Below are 22838 nucleotides of genomic sequence, written 5' to 3' on the forward strand. Positions count from 1 at the left end.
TTTTTAAAAATAAAATTATCAGGAATCCAAAGTATTACCTGAGGTCGAACCATTTCACCTGCTGCAATTTTCTTCTCCTCATTGATCAAGGTAATAATTTTTTGACTCACAAGTGGTGCATTTGCACCCTTGATTTTTGCCACAATTTTGCCATTCTATAAGGGGAAACAAAAGCGGGAAGGAAACTCATTTTCAGAATGGGTCAAGAATTAACACTTCAGCTGGACTAACTCACCCCACCCTGACCCACCAATCCCTTTTTAGCTACTGTAATTAGTCATTTTAAAATAAGTATTCGTGATATAAAAGTATTTCCATTTGGTAAATCCAGCTCTTTGAGTTCTACCTCTAATTTATCTGTCCTCCTACAACCAAAGACAGGCTATCGCTGCATTAAATTTTAATGGTTCTGTACAGGCCTCCCAACACTACTCCCCCTAATTATGTTTGATACTACTCCCCTTTGTCTGTCTTTCAACACATATTTACTAAACACCAGTTTACTAGCATTGTATCAGGCATGATGGTATGGAATAATAGTCCTGGTACCTAATGTAATTAAATTACCAAAAAAAAAAAACCCAACCCCGCAAACACATTTGAGATAACAACCATGACAGGTACCACCAAGAGAGGTACAGAGAGCTGGGAGCATCTATAGGAATTTGTTCTGATCAAGAACATTAGCAAAGGTACTTCGTCAATATCAGGAATTTAAAATGTGAAGGATAGGTTAAGAAATAAAAAGGAGAAGAAAGGGCATTCTAGGCAAAAGGAATAGAGCCACAAGCGTCCTACGGCTAGAAGGGAATATGGCAAATAAGAAGGCCAGTGGAGAAAGTGAGGGGATGCCTGGTATGAGACGAAGCCCAACGGCTAGGGGGAGCCATAGCGTGCAGAGCCTTCTGGGTCATGGGAGGATGCTGCCTTTATCCTAAGTGCGGTGGGCAGCCTTTTGAATGTTTAAACACAGGCAGGGACCACAATTAGAACTGCTAAAGATCCGTGGAAAGATCATCTTACCTACCATATGGAGAAAGGGTTAGAGGTGCAGCAGGAGAAGCTGCTTGTATACAAATCGGAAGCTATTCTAGAGGTAAAGATGGAAGAGACAGTTCGTCAGTCTACGGCGGTGCTGTTGGAGATGGAAAGAAGGGAAAGAAGCAGACGAGTGTGAGAAAGACTTGGGTAGTTAAATTAACAGGACCAAGGTCTGGTGTGCATGGGATGTGAGGTAAGGAGAAGTCACCACGATGACTTTTCTGTTTCTGACTTGAGAAACTGAGTAAGTTGAGATGTTATTCACCAAATGAAGCAACTCTAGAAAATAACGTTTCCAATGGGGATGGGGAAGCCCAGGAGTCTGCTGTTGGACCAGTTCATTGTGAGATGCCCTTGAGACACCAGAGGAGAGATCAAGGGCCCAGTTGGATACACAAGTCTCGTGCTCAAAGTATAGGATTCAGCTGAAGACATGAACTTGAGTTATTGATATATGAGGCGATGATTGAAACTGTGTGTCGAAGAAGTTTTCTAAGGAGAGTATATAGCATGATAAAGTTGATATGTAATGGCTGCATGAAGAAAGGTGAACCTGCAAAGGTGAACCTGCAAAGGGGAGGGGGAGTAGCATCTAGGAAGCAAAAGGAAAACCAAGTCACAAAAGCCAAAAGAAGAAAATGTTCCAAAAAGGAGGGCATGGTCACCACATTTACTGCATTTGAGAGGTACAAAACGATGAGTACCTAAAAGCATTCATTATATTTAGCAACAGGCTGGTCACTGGATACATTAGCAACAGCCAATTTGGTGGAATAATCAGAAAGAAGTTAGATTGAATGGGTTGAAGAATTAATGGGATGAGAAGAAATGGAGTGGAAATAAATATAGAAACTCTTCTGAGCAGTTTAGCTGTGAGGTAAAGCATAGAGGCGAATGGTAGCTGGAGAGGGACGTGGTATCAAAAAGAGGTATTATTTCTTTTCATTGGAAAGACTTAATCATATTCAAAGGCCATAAGAAGGCTCCAGTTGAGAAAGGTTTGAATGAAACCTGACACTCTATTTACTATTTCCCACTAAAAGGAACCGCCAAGAGCTTTCTAATATCCATTGAAAAAGCCCTTCCTGCTGAGACGCTGCAATGAATTTGCTGTCAGCTAAGAATGCTGCCCACTGCAAACGTGGTTTTGTGGTCACAGATTGAGATTCTTTTTTTTTTTTAAATTTTTATACAGTGTTTCAAGGTTACTTTCCATTTGCAGTTATTACAAAATATTGCCTAAATTTCCCATGGAGATTCTTAAATTAGAACATTGAACAGGGAGCAACGGATGATAACTAAGTCTGAGGCGTGACTGGAGGAGGTGCGTTGGAGAGTTCATTGACAGGAGGTGAAGAATCGAGAGGCCAGGATGTTGAAGTCCCAGAGTGATGGCAGCACGTGGGTTTGAAAGGAGGATTTTGGGCCACATGCCAAAGTCTTCAGGGTGGGCAGGGGTCTGCTGCTCAGATCTGACTCGCTCAGCAGGTGATGGCCGCCCCAGAGCTGCAGACGCTACATGGTGGCCACCTGCTCAGCCTCCCCTCCTCAGTCCCAGGCTCCCAACTGCTGCTGCTACTAAAGCCTTCTCGTTGTCCAGTTAGCCCGCCGAGCCCACTTCTGCCTCGTGCAGTTACCTAAACGACACCTAGGCCAGGGCTCAGCAAACTATGTCCCAGTACAGAGATAGTATTTCTGCAAAGCTGAAACACTTACTCTCTGGCCCGTTACAAATAAGCTGGCTGACCCCTCACATAAATCATCAAATCCTTCCTAGCCAATTCCTAGCCAACTGACAGCAAGATCTACAGTGTAATTTTTTAAATTCAATTAACCCAGTCATTCACCTCCCAGAAGTAGCTGTAAGATTATTGTTTAACACAAGCAAAAATTATATCTGAGAAGTGTTTTTTTAATAATTATTTATAATATCAAAAAATGCCTTTTCAACAGCAAGAGAACAGTCCAAACCCTCTCTGGGAGGTGTTTCCTTACTATCCCAATTCTTCAGCTGTGTAGCAGCTATGCTCTGTATCACACAAGTTAGTACTTACCCAGATATTCTTCTTTTAGGAAACAGCACTTATAAGGTTTTTCTGATTATTAAAGTTGTGTTTATCTTGGAATATTTGGAAAATATTGAAAAGTATAAGAAGAAAATTTAAATTATGCATCCTTTCCCCATACATAGAAAACTACCACTAACTTTTGGTGAATACACTGCCTGCCTTCTTTCTATGCATTTGTAAATACAGAGATAAAAGCGATATACAAGATAGTGATCATACAAATATTTCCTCGTATTGGTATACATGAATATTTATAACCAATTCTCTTCCACTGGGTACCCAAGACATTTCCAATTTTTCACTCCTTTAAGTAATAATTCATCATACAAGTCTCTGATATTTCCCTAGGAAAGGTAAATACCATTTTATTTTTCTTTTCCCTGATCAACTAAATGTGTGGTAGTCTAATCTTCTCAATCCGTTATGAGCTCCTACAGGTCAAGTTATAAATATTTTAATTGACAAGCATATTTAAGGCAAAAAAAAGTCTACAGTTACTGTCATCAGAAAACAGTTCCAGTAGTTGTACAATGTTACTTGCTCTTTAGCTGCAAATTGGAATCTGATAATACACTTGAGATGATAAATATACTTACAACACTAAAGAGAAAAACAGGTTCACATTTATCTCTAAATGGCTGCAAAGTCACAATGCTGTCAGCTTCCGCCTGAAAAAGATTATTTCGTATAATAATAAAGGACGCTACACTCAAGTCATTTGATGTACTATATTCAAAAAATGCAGAGATACTTTTTTCTATGTTTACTACAACATTTTATGAGTATGTTATAGCTGTCTTTAGAATCAAATTACACATTCTGGCAGTTCAGACCCTGCATCATTTGGCTTGAACCTTACTTCTCACTGTTCATCTTTACCCAGCCTGCAGCTACACTCAGCTCCTGTGGTCTGCGTTACACCACCTGCACTTTCCCCCTTGTTACCTGCTCCTGCCCTTCCTTTTCCAACCCAGCTCGAATGTTCTCCAAGAACTCTGCCTTGACCCTCCTGCCGCAAATCATCTCCCCTCCACATAGCACTTCACTACCCTTCTCTCCGGGCACCTATAGTTCCTTTCAATATTGTACTACCGTTATAGGGACCTAGCTATCTCTGTTTGGAGAGCTGCATGCACAGAGAGATGATGTTTTATGCTCACCCTCGCATGTCACCCCCCACCTTATCAGTCAGAGGGCCATGCATAAAAAGGAGCTTCCTAAATGTTTCTTGAATAAACTGGTGGTCAGATTTCAAAGTCTTTGATTTTAAAGTTTTCTCACAAATTTCAAGTTGTCCTAAATTGATTACCGACAACTATATATTAAGTAATAGTATGTTCCCACATATTAACGTAACATCCCTTGGGCCAGCTGTCAGGATACGTTGTGTTGTAGGGTCTTCTACATAAGAGTTGTTTTTTGGAACCTAAGGCAATTGTTTTCAAACTGGGATTTCTAGAGGTGCCTCAACCGTGGCCAAGGATGGTGAGGGCGGAGCCGAGCCAAGGCCCCTCAGCCCTGTGTCAGCCAGCCAGAGGGGCTGTGTTGTAATCTTTTTTTGGCATATTGAATTCTACATCATTCTCTTTTCTTTCTCTCCTTTTCTTTCTTTCTTTTCTTTCTCTCTTTTTAAAAAAGTAGGTTCTATTGTTGAAAGGAACTAATCTATAATATTAAAAGACAGTAGCCAAAGATTACATTTAAAAGTAGTCTAGCCATCATCATTGCAATTTTTATATTATAATAAAGTGTTAACAATTAAAGCATTTGGTAATATTCCTTAAAAACTATAATATAAAACATTTACTGAATTTTTATATGTATAGGCACAATGTTAGGACAAGTCTTCAAGTCTTTTAAAAGGGGCACATAATAGAAAAAATTTGGTACTGACCATTCAGCTTAAGGTGATTTCAATAGGTAATGAACCTCATAGGTTTCAATTTTGGACTTAAGTTTACAAGTTCAGAAAGGATCCCTTTCCCTGATAAACTGCAGGAAAAAAAGTATCCAGCAGAGGGCGCCCCTCCACTGCGCCCAGCAGAGGTTTGGAGACTTTAAAAAATTTTTTTCACTGTTGATGAGCTGATCATAGCAGAAAAATAGTATCGATCTATGTGAATATACTACAGTTGGATATGCTCACACAGAAGAGGAACCATTCAGAGAGAATGCTCAAAATTTTTTGTTGTTAATTTCAACAGACGGTAGCATTATGAATAGGACATATTTTGGAAAGGGTTTACTAGCACTTCCCAGTGATACAGACATAGTGATGAAATGAACTGGTCTGGACATGTTTCTGTCCAATAGAACTAGAATGTGAGTCACATATATACTTTTAAATTCTCTAGTAGCCATATTTAAAAACTAAAAAACAGGTGAAAATAATCTAATAATATACTTTACCTAATCCAGTATATCCCCAAATGATCATTTTAACATATCATCGATGTAAAAAATTAATGAGACATTTCACATTCTTTTTTCATATGAAGGCCTCAAAACCTAGTGTGTATTTTACCCTTAGAGTACATCTCAATTTGTGGGCCAAATTTTAATCATAAATAATTGATCTCTAATTAGATTTCATAAAGTTTACAGTCAAAGAGGTAGATTCACATATCCAGGTTGTCCCAGATAATTTTAAAAGTTTTACAATAACCAAATGGAGTATCTGTTTTTTTATATAAATTTAATACAATTACACTAGCCACAGTTCGCGTGCTCAAAAGCCATTTATGCCTAGTGGTTATATTAGACTCAAAGCTCTAAGCAGTTGATAATTTGACATGGATAAACGGAATAATCAATACATTGGGGACTCATGAGACCCCAATGGGTCTCTCATGAGACCCTAATGAGTTTGGCTGTAATATTTTAATCCGTTGTCACATGTGGGAGGCAAATAAGGGAGGGTAAAATCGCTACCATTTTACAATTAACTGGGTAAATGACCAGAGTCCTACCCAGTGCTTTCCAGTAAAAGGCATTTACAGCCCTTATTCTGAACACACACCATATGGTCAAGTGAAAAGAAGTAAGGCAATAGACAGATAACCATTTTTATGTTTTTCTAACGTTCACAACCATGGTAAATAACCTCAGTATTATAGGAATGGGATAAAAATTACATTCATTCTCAGATCCAGTAGAATTAAATATAGAGTAAAACTGCTAACTAAACACTGTCCATTTTGAAGAGTTGACAGATTGTTTGAATTAAGATAATCCTTAAAGAGACTATATAAAGTAACAAGAAAATAATAGTTTAATGGAAATGAAAGCCTTACTACAGCAAAATGCAGAATTTCATCTTCGTTCAGCTCATTTTTCAATTTTCTGAATAAGGTTTGCATTGCTTTGCAAGGTCCACACCAGGCTTGGTAAACATCGATCACTAGAAGATAATAATATTTGTGAAAGAACAGAGTCAAAGAGTCTAGAGTAGCAGCTTATCCCAATCTTTGGGGCAGGGGCAGGGTAAAAACAGAGCAGCTTTTTATTCTGGTAAGTGGGGCGTGGTGCTCCATGTTGGGGTGCCTGGAGGTGCCCTGGATCCAACTCCGGATGGCGAACACCTGCGGAGCCCCAGTACCTGTTAGGCCTTTGTTCTGCAACATCTCCTCCCACAGGCTTTGATTATTGATGGTCTCCTGCAAAAAGGAAGGTGCTGTCAAAGGTCTTCAAGGGACAACGCACCCAGTAAAGACTTGTTGATGTGTCATGCCCACCTGTAACTGGATTTCTCGCTGTTTGCTTGCCATGTATCCACTATCACATGAAAGGGGGAAGAAAAATAGAAAACACGTCAAAGGAAATTTAAATAATGTTCTTTATTCATTCAAGCAGCATCTTACGCACTGCAGAAGTTTTCCTTCAGCAATACTGGATTATGCACTTTCCCCTCTTCTGGAGAGAGAGAAGCCAGGGTCTCTGAAGAACTCTTCAGGCTGGGCACTGTGGTAAATGCTTGCAGCAGCCGTAGTATCTTTCTCTCCCAATAATTCTGAAGCAAAATAAGACATAAAAGAAGCAGACTCACAAATATCGAGAACAAACTAGTAGTTACCAGAATAGGAGGTACAAACTATTGGGTGTACAGGCTCCAGGATGTATTGTATAATACGGGGAATATAGCCAATATTTTTTAATAACTGTAAATAGAAAGTAACCTTTTAAAATTGCATAAAAAAATGAACATTTTTTTAAAAAAGGTGTTCCGTAAGATGAGCAACCAGTTGCGTGTTTTGCAAAACTATGGCTAGCTCGGTAATGCACCCACTGTCCTTCACTCTAGATTTCCTGGGACTGAACCGGCAATAAAGCATTAGCTTCTAAAAAAGAAAGAACTGTTAGGAGTCACAGTTTCTTAGAGTTTTGTTTGCCTGCAGTACAATGGAGTGTTCTCTCTGTGTGCACACGTGTTAGTTGTCTATGAACACGCTCATGGCTCTTTCTTGGGTCCATGCCAAGGAGATTTAATTTTTAGAACGAGGCCACTAGTGTGCTCTGGGCCAAGACATAAACTTTCCGCAGTTGTTAAATCAGTGAGGCCCAAACGCCCCATTCACGGGTGTCAGGGTCATTTAGCTGCGGATCTGACTGCGTGTGTGACAGCGGACACTAGTGTGAAAGAACGGAGTGACCACAAGCAGACTCCATCCAGCAACGGGTGTGGGCTCCTCCTGTGGTTGCTAGATTGGGGTGTTTCAAGAACACGAACTAAAGGGGGATGTAAATCACCTCCCTTACCGAGGCCTGAGTTTCAGCGGGGTGAGTTCAGCCAAGTCCAAGTCCCTGGGGCGCCCCGCAGGACCGGGGCGGGGGGTGGGAGAGGAGAGGGGGCGCCGGGCTCCCAGGCCGCCTCTGCCCCGGCTGGTCCCGCTGAAGGACCAGGCAGAGGATGGATACCAGGATGGGCGGGGAAGCGGAGGGCGTCAACGTTTCCTTCCACCCATCCGGCTGCCCGCGAGCCCTGTCCCCCCCACCCGAGGACAGCGACTCCAGCGCGCAGACCTGGGCAGCAGTTACAGAGCAGTTGGCGCCGAAGTTCGTCCCCTCCCTGCTGCCTGCTCCCGACTGGGCGCCCCCAGCCTCTCCCCTCCGCCTCCAACGTACGCTCGCTGGCGCAGATTCCGCCGTGTCTCTGCCACGGCTGCTCACCACGTACAGGAATGAACCTGTGTGCCTCGGATTGGAGCGGAGGGCTCTCCAAGGTCCAGGCCAGCCGGTCTCTCCAAATTCTCCTGCGCCTACCTCTGCTCTTCTTTTGAAAAAAATCATTTAGAAATCAAGTTAGACTTACAAGAAAATTGCAAAAGTAGTACCTTGAGCTACCATACGCTCTCCCCTTAGCTTGGCATCTTTCATAATTATGGTATAATTATTGAAACCAGGAAGCTAACGTTGATAAAGTGTTAACTACACTGTAGACCTCGTACAGATCTTTTCCGTTTTCCTAAGAATGAACGTTTCCTGGTCCGGGATTCCAGCCTGAGTCCCACATGACATTTAGTTGTCCTCTCCTCGCACTTCTCCAACCTGGGACAGTTCTTCTGGCCCATCTTTCTTCGTCTTGTAAAACCTCGGTGTGTGTGCGCGTCTGTGTGTGTGTTTTACTTCATTATGTCATTTGCAGAATTTATATCAGGAAATTTTTAAAATAACTTTAAAAAAGCATACTCTCCTTCTCATGCCGTGTGAATTCTATCATTTATGCTTACCTTAACGTTTTTCAGCTTACTTTGTTTTCTCTTACTCTTAGGATACAAGTCTACCCAATGCATTGGGTCAGCTGACTGTTCTTCATGGTGATTTTTTTGTTTTTGTTTTTTTGGTGTTTGTGACTTTTCTTGTGAGTTAATTTTTAGCAAGGATTGCTTTTTTAAAAATTTTATTCAAGTATAGTTGATTTACAATATTTTGTTCATTTCTGCTGTATAGCAAAGTGATTCAGTTATATATGTATTCTTTTTCATATTCTTTTCTGTTTTTAATTTATTTTATTTATTTATTTTTGGCAGTGTTGGGTCTTCTCTGCTCCGCGCGGGCTTTCTCTAGTGGCGAACGGGGACTACTCTTCGTTGCGGTGCGCAGGCTTCTCATTGCAGTGGCTTCTTTTGTTGCAGAGCATGGGCTCTAGGGTGCAGGCTTCAGTAGTTGCGGCACGCAGGCTCAGTAGTTGTGGCTCGCGGGCTCTAGAGCTCAGGCTCAGTAGTCGTGGCGCACGGGCTTAGTTGCTCCGCGGCATGTGGGATCTTCCCGGACCAGGGTTTGAACCCATGTCCCTGCATCGGCAGGCAGATTCTTAACCATTGTGCCACCAGAGAAGTCCCTCATATTCTTTTCCATTATGGTTTATCACAGGATATTGAATATAGTTCCCTGTGCTATACAGCAGGACCTTGTTGTTTATCCAGTCTATATATAATAGTTTGCATCCAGCAGGGATTGCTTTTAGTATGAGCCCCTGTGACAGGACTGTGGAAGCATAGCTACACAATGATGTCCCATGTGCCTTTCCCTGGCCCATCAATATTTAGACCACCAGACAATATGTATGTTAATTTCTCAGCTTAGATTTCCTATTTCCCTTAGCTGAAAATCCAAATCCATATTTATGACTAGCACAATTCTGGGGCTTGGATTTCTCATCAGTGACTTTTTATCCAAATAGAATTCCTATGGATGGCAAGCACCTCACTCCTGCCACTAAACCAGTTGGAGGGCAAATGTTTATAGTTCCATTTCAGAAATGGGACAGCCCGTCTTTATTTCCAGCAGTATACAAGTAGTTGGAGCGAACTGTGAATTATGGACTCTCAACCCCGTAGTATGTGGACCTACAGGGAAGTAGATATCAGAATCCCAGCCACATCTGTTAAGGCTTGTTTTCCATTCTAACACTCCAATGAAATCTTTCTGCTCCAGTCCGCTCACCCCTATGAACTCAATTTACTCTTTTGCTTCTCTGTCCTAGGTATTTCTTTCCCTTCGTTTTCAGGTAAATTAAAAGTTGTTGAAATTAAAAAATTGAGTTATTTTATTCAGTATTTTATTTAGACCTAAACTGGGCATCTTTCTGCGCCAGCTCAGTCAACCATGTTGACTGGATATTAACCTGCTGAATTTTCGTCACAGCCTCCCCTGTGATTATTGCCTTCCCTATAACTTTATGATTCTTAACTTTGCTTAGAAATCAAACTTTCCTGAAGTTTTCTTTAATTTCCTGCAGCAGATAATTTTTAGAGATGGTGCTTCTGAGGCTTCCTTAGCTACTGCCTTTCGAGTGGTCTAACTTCCTTTCCCCGTTGCCCCAGGATGAGTGTTTTCTCATCACCCCTCCTCGGAGGGTAATAGACAGGGTGAGTGGCTGACTTGGCCTGGGAATTACTTTGTACCCATTTTTATGGGGGTGAACTCACTAGTAATGTCTATACTTGGAGTACAAGTCGTGTGTGTAACTTCCAGTTTAATTCCCTGTTTTAAGCAAGTTTCACATGGGTCACTCTGTTCTTCTAAGGTGGCATCTTTCTCACGAACTTTTTATTTCTCTGGTTTGCTGGAGAAAGACAAATACAACTCTGATTACCAACATTCCCTGCTCGTGTCTGTCCTGATTCTGAGTAGCCTGGGAGCACACCTCCCACCATGCACTGCTCCATTCGCAGTTTGTTTTTTTTAACGTAACTATTTCTTGATTTTAGGCTAACAGTCACATAATTTCTGGAGCCCATTTCACAAGCTTTAGCTTTTTTTATCCCAGTTCTTCTCCTAGGTTCCCCCAGAAAGCCATCTGATAAACCTCTGGGGAACCAAAGTTTTCCTTTGGGCTCACGTTGGCAGCAACACAGGTGCCAGAACTTTCCTCTTTAGGAACCTCTTCCTCTGTGCCAACTATTGGGTTGAACCTAAGAGTCAATTTACTGACAACCTAACCCTGGTGAAATAGCAGTTATCAAAAATATATACCACTCCTATAACACCAGAAGGTGAAGTGTAGAGACAATACGTACCCTTGATATTTATCCTTGATTGTAAGGTGCTGTTCAGAAATCCTCTTGCAGGTAATTCTGCTCATCTACTTGGTCCATTATGGGAATAAGGATCCTGTCTACAAAGGTCAATTGCATCTCTTAACCCTATAGTTGCTTCCTGTACTCCAACCCATGTGCAGCACTTGGAAATTTTTTTTAATGAAATTTCTCGTATTAACCCCAAAAGATGTTGTTGTGCAGCACGTACAGGAAGCGGTTAGTAGGTGCCACAACTGTTCATGCACATGTTTCAAAGTCTTCACATAGTGATTTTACTATTTAAGGAGAAACATCACTGCTACAAAAAGAAGCTTCAATCTGTTCTCAAATGATCACAGACATTTACCAGTGTTCAAGACATGCAAGGCAATAGGTGAAATTGAGGGTTTTGGGTTTTTTTTGCGGCACGCGGGCCTCTCACTGTTGTGGCCTCTCCCGTTGTGGAGCACAGGCTCCGGACGCGCAGGCTCAGCGGCCATGGCTCACGGGCCCAGCCGCTCCGCGGCATGTGGGATCTTCCCGGACTGGGGCTCGAACCCGTGTCCCCTGCATCGGCAGGCGGACTCTCAACCACTGCGCCACCAGGGAAGCCCAAGTTTTTAAACATCATTCCTACTAATTGCAAAAAGCTTGACTGTTGAGGCTTTGAAACAGAAACTTGATGAGCTTTTGATTTGGGTCTTCCTAGTATGGACTTCAAGGACAAGTGCACTCGGAAAATGTTGTTTAAAAGAAAATATATTTATATTTGATTATAGGAGAGTGTAAGTTAGAAATGCCAAAGACCCCCTGAGAGGGTTACTCCTGAAGGATCTATTAGTAGTTTGTTTTGCTTCTTGTATGTATTTGACATTATCTTTCAAGTTTCATTCAAAGTGCTCTTTCCTGCCCTGCCCTGCCTTTTTTTTGGTCCTTGTGCAGCGCTATCTATAGTATTCAGTTTTTTTCTTGGGTCATAGGTTTATCAGCACCTTACTGTTTTACTTGTAGGTTCTCTGGATCTCTGAATATACATGAAAACCCAGAGGAGAGGAACTGGGTAGCTGAATTGCTGAATTATCTTCACTTTACTCTCTTCCTCTTGCGGTTCTCTCTGGCACCTGGCCTCACCACTTGCACATAAACACTCAAAACTTAGTTGGCAAATTAGTGCATTTGGAAATAGCAGATATTCTTGACACATTTATAAACTCCTTAGTGAGGATACACAGAACTCCTATTTTTAAATGCAAGCGATCTGGTGCAGGTAATTAGGCTATAAAGAAAAGAAATAGTTTAGGGATTTACTTTCAGTTCATTACTTGAACTAGAGATAGAAACAAACTAGTCTATCTAGGAGAAATATATGCACATTTTTGTTAATTTTCCCTACCTCCTTTAGATAAAAAATTCCAGATTTTGATACCAACTTAAATGTCATCTGAATAATAATATTCTCTTTTCCCACTAAATACAAAATTAAGGCTCTGAGAATAATGAAAACGTAAGACATAGGAAGAAATATCATTTAGTTTCTTCTCTGCTCTCAGTCTGTGGCACCGTGTCTTAGCACGCCAGAGGAAAGTCACTATGATAGAGGTCTGCATAGGATAATAGGGGAATTAGTTAATGAGAAGGTTCATAACTCAGTCTGGAAACAAGGAAGGGGCATCATGGGATCTGGTCCATGAGCCTTTGCAAAAGAAATATAAAATAATTAATTACTCCCTCTGCTCTCCATAAAGGACTGGAGGCGAGAGCAGAAGGTAAGGTAGAGTTGAGCGTGGACCATAGAAGTGAGGCCATTGGGATGAAGGGAGGACAAGGGAGGAACGTGACTTCAAGGTGGAGAAAACAGGCTGTGCCGCGTCACAGAGATGAAAGAGTTGGACACATAGAACTGTGAATGTGATGCTCTGCCTGAAATCAAGGATCCACGTGGGGTCATGATGAGCCTGGAAAGGGCAACTGTGACTGGAGCACAGAAGGTCCCATAAGCAAGATAGTACATGTGGGCTCCATGTGAAAACAGTGTCAAGCTTCTCAAAGTTTAAAGTGGGAGGATTTACAATCCGTGGTTGACATAAAAAGTTTTCAATAGTAGGAAAACCACTGCAACATCAGCCTGGCAGTTGAAGCAAATGTGGTTGGGAGAGGGGCCAGGAGGTAATAGACAGAGGACTGTTGGAGCAACCCAGGAGAGGAGGGCTAAAGACCTCAGTGAAGGCAGAGACCAGAAGTGCAGTGTGAAAGAGACAGACTCGTGTAGTTATGAATGGGACTCAGGGATGCTTCGTAGGGAGCAGGTAGGAGAAATTATAGAAATCTCCTGAGTTTCAAGTTTGGGCGAGTGAATGATGTTTTTCACATGAATGAGGGATGTGAAAGGAGGATCAGACCTGGAGGGAAAATCATGAGTTCAGCTTTTAGGATGGCAAGATGGAAAGAGAAGACTCATCATCTCTGTTGACAGGTCAATCAGGAGCAGCGTTGTGATCCACGGAATTGGTGAATCCCCAGGAAACAAGTAATCGGCCTTGTGCACAATAGCGTTAGGTTTGAATAATAGCACAATCAGGATTACCCTTGCTCTGTGTGGTCAGTAATTTGTGAATAAATAAAGCTTATTACATTAAGCCTTTTTCTAGCTAATTTGTCCTCCTCCCTCTGCCCAACACACACACTTTTCTATGAAATCCCCATAAAACAGTATTAGATATGGTAGTCTTTGTGACCTTAAGCAAGTTTCTTAACCTCTCTGTAGTCTTTACTGGAGCTAATAACAGAACCTATTTAATGACTTACAAGATATAAAATGCTTAGAGCAGTCTCCAGCTTATGGTGAACATTCATTAACTGTTATCTTTTGTCATGCAAAGATATAACTCAAATATTTTGATTAGCAAAACTGTGTGGAAGTCCAGTCTACCTAAATCTTGCAAAAGTAGCTTTTCACAAAAATTCCTATCTCTGTTAAGAATTGAATGGAGATGGTGGAGAAGGAATGCAGGGGAGATAGGAGGGGGCATGGGCAAGGGAAAAGAATTACATGACTGAAATGTTTTCAGATGATCAATGCTGATATCCTTTTACACGGATGATTCAGTGATTGATCAATAAAAGAAGGAAACAAAATTTTATTACGGCATCTACATGTAGGTCATCTTAGCACCATGATATCATCTGAGACAAATTGCTCAGCCCACAGAATAAGAAAGAAGGTCATGCATAGCTATGACATGTTGTCATATATTAAATTCCTGTGATTCTGGCCAAGATGGCATAATAACCAGATTTAACATACTACCTGGAACAATAAAAAAAAATAATAAAACAATAAAAAACAATAAAAAAAACTGAAAAAATACGTGTAACAGTGGTTTTTAAGACATTGGATGGGCATCAGGTAAAGAAGGGCAGTGATCAGTGAGAAATGGGAAATAAAGGAGATGAACCCTATGACGGCTTCAGTTTACTGCCTTGTCAGTTTCTAGCTTGCCACACAGGGAGGGAGAACCCAGGTGGAACCAGGCAGAATTCCTGGGTTGAGGAGGCTGAGCTGAGAATCCAGGCAGCTAGAATTTTCAGAGCAGAGTAACAGAAAGGAGAGAGCAAAGCAGAGAGAGAACTCCAGGCATTTATATAACCACCCCCTCCTGCGTATTCAGCTGAATACTGATCTGTCTAGGGAAGGAAGAATATAAGAGGATTGGTGGGAATTGTGCCCATTGCTCACGTAGGGTTGGAAATAGTACATGTTCCCACCAGACAGATTGAAGAATTTAATAATTTATGAGACATTAGGTATAGTACTCAAGAAGATCTTGCCTGAATAGTGTGAAATAAATAGCCCTAGATGGAATACTGCTCTGGACCTGCCAACAGATCTTCAAAACAACACCTTAAAGGATCAAACTGCAACCCAGAAGAAAGCTCAAGAATATTTACAAAAATACAGAAATATCCAACATCCAACCAGGTAAAATTACAATGAATGCTAGTAGAGGGCAGGAAATAATGAAATTTACAGTGGACATAAATAAAATAAAGAACAGAGAGAATCGACAAAACTGAAAGTTGATTCTTAGAAAAGATAACAAAAATTGACTTACCTTTAGCTAGGCTGACAAAGAAAATAAGAGAGAAAACACAAATACACAAAATCAGATATGAAAGTGGGGAAATTACTACCAAGGTTACAGAAATAAAAAAGGATTTTAAGAGAATACTATGAACAATTGTTCACTAATAACTTGGATAACTTAGAAGAAATGTATAAATTCCCACCAACATACAAATTACATAAAATGATTCAAGATGAAAGGGACAATCTCAACAGATCTATAAGTAAAGAAATGAAATCAGTAATCAAAAACATTGTAAGAAAGAAGAATCCAGGATCAGATGACTTCAAAAGTGAATTCCAGCAAACATTTAGAGAAGACTTAATGCCAATCCTTCTCAGACTCTTCCAGAAAATAGAGGAGGACTATTTCCAAACTCATTTTATGAGGACAGAATTATCCTGAAACCAAAGCTCTAAGCGAGAAGATAATGGAAGAAAAGAACTGTCAACCTAGAATTCTATACCCAGCAAAAGTGTATTTGTAAAAAAAGATGAAATAACAACTAATAAGAAGATACCAATGTGTATATTAGAACTCCCTTGCTGTGTTCCTCAACCATCATTGTCATGCTAATTCTTCTCAATTTTTAAAAATTTTTTCATATAATTATGTTTGCTTTTACTGATCCTGATCTCCAGGTTCTTTACTATGTTTTAAACAGTTCAGTTCTCTTTTATGAGGTTTTTCAATAGAACCTTCATTTCTGAAATGTTTCTGTTGCTTATTCCTTGAAATGTGCCAGCTTATATTTTATCATCTTTGTTTTCTTTTTTAAATCACATCTTACTACCAAGTTTGATCTCTGCTTTTTGCTTCTGTTTGAGGAGCAATGACCTCATTAAGGAATATTTTTGAAACCCGGGGTTTGTCACCATTTTTCTCCATGATTCTCTACCCTGCTGTCCGCCCAGAGAAGCCGACTTGTACGAACCTCCTCAATAGTCTCCCTTGCCTTCTGGCGTCTGGTGAATTCAGCCAACAGAGAACATCACCAAAACATTGGAGGGATGGAGAACAATAAGATGGTGGTATTTATTCCACTGGTTTATTTTCTGCAGCTTTGCCTTGAGATGATGGATTTGTCAGCCTAAGGTCAGAGCTTCTTTCAAAGCAGCTCACTCCATGTTACTCCTATTTCCAGCTTTTGGTCACCACTCTCCCTGTTTACCATTTTGGGCATAGGGATAGTGGCAGCGCTACGGTTACTATCCCTGGAATACCATTGTTTCTGGTTTCCCTGCATTGTATCCACTTCTTTATAACTAGTTCTCATCATTGAGTTATCGTTAAATTATCCTGATTTGTGTGGAACATCATTTCCTCGTGGGACCTTGACTGGATCAGCTCAGAGGAGTTGATCCAGCTGATAGCCCCTTTCTAAGACTGAAGATTCTGGGTTTAGTATTAGTAAAGTAGATAGAGAGTTTATCTTTGTTGTAGTTCCTTATAAATGGAGGACTTAATAGTAACTTTTTAGACACAGAGTTTTATTGAAGATTTATTTGCTATCAAGGGGCAAAATAACTGGTTGAGAGGAAAAGAAAATTATCAGTAAATCAATTAATCAGAAGATCTATCCTTGATCTGGTTAATCTCTGAAATCCAGAGTACTCTCCATCTCAATAATTTTCACTCTGAAATATCAGTGTTTATCATCATCCAGGTTGGGAGACACTTGCACAAGCCTCCATCTGACCAGATTTCTGAGGTCACTGGTTTATTATCTGTTGTGTGAGCAGCTTCCACCCTAGGCAGAGGGCTCATGAACAGATGATTACTACTTGAGGACAGAATTCACAGTTCCAGATTTCACAATATCCAGCCCCCAGTATCTGATTCCACCCTTTTCTAGCTTCAAGAGTGGTTTGATTTGTAGGGTAGGATTAAATATATACAATCAGATAAGACCCGTTCCTTGCTCTCAAGTATCTCATGGTCTGAAGTGTGGGGAGTATAAGAGATAATTACTTACAGACAAATAATTATAAGGTAGTTTGACAAGGGCAATAATAGATGGTCTGTACAAATACATGCATCAGGTATCTGATAGTAATACCTGATATGTTGTTTTTCTATATTATCTTGATAGTTACATTTCGTTACATTTCATCAAGATACTTCACTAAACAAAGAGCAGTTTTGTCCCTAAGAGAAAAACCTTTTGAGAGAGAATATTGTCATTGCTTGAATGGTCTTCAGGAACAGTGGATTTCAGGTTATTTTGATCTTACATCCTTATCATTAAAAAAATTTGTATACATCCCCATAAAGTAATATTCATAGTTTATACCCATTCATTGCTATAGTTCCTTTATGAATATCAGCACAACATACTATATTTTAATAGAAAATAAATAGAAATAAATTTCTACTACTATTTCTGCATTCCACTAAATTATTTTTCCCACTAACACTCTGAAGACTACTGCTCAAAAGCAAATGCATTAAAAAAAAAGGATTGTCAGGCTTCCCTGGTGGCGCACTGGTTAAGAATCTGCCTGCTGATGCAGGGGACATGGGTTCGAGCCCTGGTCCGGGAAGATCCCACATGCCGCAGAGCAACGAAGCCCGTGCACCACAACTACTGAGCCTGCGCTCTAGATCCCGTGAGCCACAACTACTGAGCCGTGTGCCACAACTACTGAAGCCCACGCACCTAGAGCCCGAGCTCCGCAACAAGAGAAGCCACCACAATGAGAAGCCCGCGCACCACAACGAAGAGTAGCCCCCGCTTGCCACAACTAGAGAAAGCCCGCGCGCAGCAATGAAGACCCAACGCAACCAAAAAAGAAAAGAAAAAAAAAAAAAGATTGTCGCCATATAACAGGTTTATGATGTTGACCTTACAGTATGGTGAACTTTAGATACTGCATCATTTCTCCCTGGTGCAGGGGGTACCATTTTCCCTCCTTTTCAAGTAATCTATTTGACTTTCTGCCTGATAGACCCAGTAGAAAATCATGTGGAAATGGAAACTCAAAAGCCAATTTCAAGATACATGTACCTTTGTAATTATTGGTGCATTTTTTCAGTTTTCTCCAAAATCCAGAATGAGTTGGAAGAAGTGGTAAGTCCTCTTTATGGAGCGTAATTATACGCAAAGCAAAGCATAAGGGCGTATCAATGTCTGTACTTGCTAAGTAGAATCTGAGTTCTGAGTTGGTTGTCTTGGTTGTTTTATTGACTTTAACTGATACCAGTGTTGATTTTAATTGTATAAAACTACTTGGTCATATAGGATGCCTTGAACCAGCTTAAGGACAGTCCCACAGTCTGAAAGGCATGGCTCTAAAACAGTCTGTCATCATGCTTAAACTAAGTCCAGCTGGCTTCCACTTTTTCCTATTTCTTTTCCTGCTTCACGGATCCATGTCTGGGAAGGTAGATCTGGGACGTAACCTCGGCTTCCTGACTACCTTCTCTACCTTAATCAGAATCAAACCACATCAGTACCCCGTCAGTCCTGAAAGAATTTCCTCTACGTCTCTTGACTATCTGAGCTAATCCTTTCCTACACATACCACAGCCAGCGGCCATAGCTTTCCTGGCTATCAGAAATTTTCAAGAAGTTGAGGATAAGTTGAATAAGTTAAGGCTTCTGTAGAGTCTTTATCTTCAGGTTCTCTGGACTTTGAAGAATAATTTAGCAATAGAGGGAAAGAACATTCTACGATCAAAGCTCAGTGGGAGTAAATGCAAAGAGGAGAACAGCCTGGAGAGTGCATGGGGAAAGGCAATAGCTGTGCTTAGCGGAAGTAAACATCGCAAGAAAAAAGAGGTAGGGGTTGAGTCTGGATGGTCGGGGTCAACTTGTGTAGAGTTAAGGTGATCAAACATGTTCTTCATTAATGAAGAACTGATAACAGTTCTCCGAGAAGAGGGAAACAATCAATCTTCATTACCTTTTCATGGAAAAATAATTTTGATGATGATTAAGAGCAAGAATTTGAAAAATTTCGAAGTCATGGAAGCGCCCACTAAATCAAAACTATTTTATCACAATAGCGAAAAACTGATTACAAAGCAAGTAACATAGGAGTATTTAGTGGATAACACCCCCTACGAAACACAGCATATCCAGGCAACAAGCAGTAGTTAAAGCAACAAAAATTTCATTATAAAGAACTAACTCAGAATTTTCTATCTCTGAATAATGTTGAATGAAATGTACCCGGAAGGCATGGTGGGGTACAAAACAGACCACTATTACGAGGAGGAAGAAGAAGCTCTGGATTTGAGCTCTGCATTCTTGATGGGCCCACATGTCTGGCCAAAGAGTCTTTACCAGTTGAACGATAACCCCCATCTGTATCAGAAAGAGGGTCGCAACTGTTGTCATCATAATGATGATCGTAGAGTAGTTCAAGATAATGCATTTCCCTGTGGTTGAGGTCTCTGTAGAACTCAAAGCATCGTTGTTCTGAGTAACTTGGATGGGTGCCATATTGTAAAAAACATATTGGCAAAAAAAATCACACCATCCACCATCCAAATAATCATGCTTAAAACCACCGCATGGTACTTTTGGAACTGCTGCATTTGGAGTTTCTTAAAATACATGAGCAATCGGAGTATGATGATGGCCACATTGAAAGCAAAGGTGGGGGCTTCCCTGGTGGCGCAGTGGTTGAGAGTCCACCTGCCGATGCAGGGGACGCGGGTTCGTGCCCCGGTCCGGGAAGATCCCACATGCCGCAGAGCGGCTGGGCCTGTGAGCCATGGCCGCAGAGCCTGCGTGTCCGGAGCCTGTGCTCCGCAACGGGAGAGGCCACAACAGTGAGAGGCCCGCGTACTGCAAAAAAAAAAAAAAGAAAGAAAGCTAAGGTGAAGTACGTATGACCATATATTATGCTGCTAACCAATCGGCAGGTGAAGAATCCAAACTCCCAGACGACTGTTATATACTAGCTGAGGCGAAAGGGAAGGCTGACCAGGAGGATGGAGTGTAGCACTATGATGTTGAGAACGATGGTGGCAATCACTGATTGGCTGTTCCTTCTTGGCGTCATACAAGACATCGTAATAGCTCCTGCAGCACCTCCCAGCAGAACCGCGCCGTGGAGTGTTATGAGAATCGTCCTGCAGTGCCTGTCGCAGCGGCCCAGGTCTATGTTGGAAGCGTTTGACAGGGCGGTTGTATTGATCGGCTCCATATTTCACCACAAAATGCTTAGAAGACCATAAACCCCTAAATCAAAAGTTTTACAAAATTAGAATGGATATATTGAAACTGCACAGCAACTGCACATGAATAGTCTTGTTTTGCCATCCCAGCCCACTGTTTACAAGCCTAAAACTGGGTACCCAATAAGTATTGTCAGAGACTCGTCTTAATTACCCAAAGATATTGAAGAGACAGAGAGAGTGAAACAAAATGACAAAAATAAGACTGTCTGTACATAAAACTTGTAACTGCACTCAGGCATTCTATTCACAGATATGTCTAAACTCACATACCAGGGCGGGGATGAGCATAGGACATATTAGCCTCTGGCATAAAGTTTAAGGAACGGCTAGAGACTCGGTCATCAAAATAAATAGTAGTCTAATGCGATATTTTTAAAAAAATTAATACAAAAAAATTGATGATGAACAAAATAAATTTTAAATAAAGGCAGGGTCCATATACATGCAACACTCGTTCATCTCAGATCTGTAAAATCCGTCCCTCCTATTGTCAGAAAATCCAGTTTGAGATACTGCAGAGAAGACCATGTAAATCACATGTAATTATTGGAAGAAGGTATATCAGACACTTTAAAATATTTCCTGGGCTTCCCTGGTGGCGCAGTGGTTGGGAGTCCGCCTGCCGATGCAGGAGACGCGGTTCGTACCCCGGTCCGGGAGGATCCCACATGCCGCGGAGCGGCTGGGCCCGTGAGCCATGGCCGCTGAGCCTGCGCGTCCGGAGCCTGTGCTCTGCAACGGGAGAGGCCACGACAGTGAGAGGCCTGCGTACCGCAAAAAAAAAATAAAATAAAATAAAAATTAAAAAAAAATATATATATATATATATTTTTTTTTTCCTGTGAACAGCTTTGGGGCAAAGAGCAGCATATAATATACATATTACCTGCACTCTTCTTCCAAACTCTGAAACTTTTCCTGGACTGGTATGTTACATTTTGGTAAAAAATTGGGGTTCGGGGGTGGGTTCTGTTTAGCTTTCACTTAAGTTTTTCAGGTACGGATGCATAAGGGATAGTGATCATATAGCAGAGAGGCAGACTGCTTGGCAATGTGCTTTCCTGCTTCTAAGTGTCACTTGGCCATTTGGTTGCTCTTAGGGTGTGTATAAGTCTCCTGGCCTCACGGAGCTCTGGCTATGAAATGCAAAGGGTCACACTGCCTTTGTCACTGGAAAATGAAATGAGCCAGTGCATTTGAGACAGCTTTATAACTGAAAAAAAAAAAAAGCCACATAAAGTTTTGATTCTTAAGGTGAAACAACAAAAGCAAAAAGACATTATTTACTGCTTTCTCCTTAGTCTACATAGGGCAGATACACAGTTATGTGACATAAAATTGTTGTTGCATTATTAAGCATTTAATAAATATCCTACAATTAAAAGCAAACTTTTTCAGACCTTTGATCAGATGGTATTAGACCCAGGCATCAACAGGTCAGACTTTTCTCTCTGGAAGGATCTGTGTCCATTTTCCTCACGTATCTGCTGCCCACCTGGCCAGAAGCAGAGTCTGAGCGTTTGTATCTGAGGGAGAAGTTATTCCACAGTGAACGTCTAAATATCTTAGAATTTTTCTTCTGCTGCTATGGAATCTTCTTAGAATAACTAAATTTTCATTTATGAAAAATTATATTGGACCTGTCACATTCATTGACTACCCTCAAATAAGATTTTATTGTAACTTAGAAATACAATTATAATTTGCAGAACAATCTAAGCTTTATGTGCTGAAATATGCATTTTAGCAAACTATATATATATATATATACGTATATATATATATACACACACATATATATATATAAAATGCATAATGCCTGTACACTTTTTGTATGAAACAAAATAGTTTTATGTGACTTATGAACAACAAATGCCATACTACTGACTTAGTTTTAAAATTTTGGTAGTCCTCAAGTCCAAGCAGACAAGATTTAAGTTTGATATGACCTTAAAGAAAGGAAAACTTAAATAATTTATCAGGTCCCACTGGTTTAAATGGACACAACTGCCAAGGCAGTGTGACGTTTGGAAATAGGTTATTAGCTGGCTAATAATGGGACAAATAATTAACACTGAAGTTGCCTCTTCAGTCACAAATATGGGAATGAGATCTATTTTGTAAGGATGTTATGAGAAGTAAGTTAAATTGCATGTCTAAAGACCCAACAAATTCCCTGACAGGAACTAGGTCATCAAAGCGTCAATGCCACTTCTACCTCTATAATGTACACAAAGATATATCATAAACATACAATGCCATCCTTTTTTAGTTACCTCTCAGAATCATGCTATAAGTATTTAAATGCATTGAGATAAACTCATAGGGAAGGGAGGAGTTGGATCATCACTTTCCTTGCTCTCAGGACCTTACCATTACGACCACCATCCCCTGGA

General features: G+C 40.7%; 2 protein-coding genes and 1 pseudogene across 4 annotated transcripts in view; 1 reads left to right on the plus strand and 2 right to left on the minus strand.

Annotated features, from left to right (window-relative positions):
* Positions 1-6877, minus strand: part of NME8 (NME/NM23 family member 8) — a gene marked incomplete at its 5' end in the record, with an annotated part of 28355 nt that extends 21478 nt beyond the window's left edge. The window contains 5 exons of the mRNA XM_079931633.1: positions 39-155; positions 3707-3778; positions 6404-6510; positions 6709-6766; positions 6845-6877. Of these exons, the coding sequence (XP_079787759.1) occupies positions 39-155; positions 3707-3778; positions 6404-6510; positions 6709-6766; positions 6845-6877 (387 nt within the window). The remainder of the gene's footprint in view (positions 1-38; positions 156-3706; positions 3779-6403; positions 6511-6708; positions 6767-6844) is intronic.
* The window catches only part of PNPLA8 (patatin like domain 8, phospholipase A2), a 134657-nt gene that overhangs the window by 28789 nt on the left and 83030 nt on the right, over positions 1-22838 (plus strand). The gene's annotated exons all lie outside the window — the stretch shown is intronic.
* On the minus strand, positions 17898-20515 carry LOC307191338 (putative G-protein coupled receptor 141; annotated as a pseudogene). Its single transcript has 2 exons — positions 20089-20515; positions 17898-19867 (listed from the first exon to the last, which is right to left on the minus strand). The product of its transcript is annotated as a putative G-protein coupled receptor 141 (transcript).

This window comes from Stenella coeruleoalba (assembly GCF_951394435.1).
Source record: "Stenella coeruleoalba genome assembly, chromosome: 9".
NCBI classification, from domain to species: Eukaryota; Metazoa; Chordata; class Mammalia; order Artiodactyla; family Delphinidae; genus Stenella; species Stenella coeruleoalba.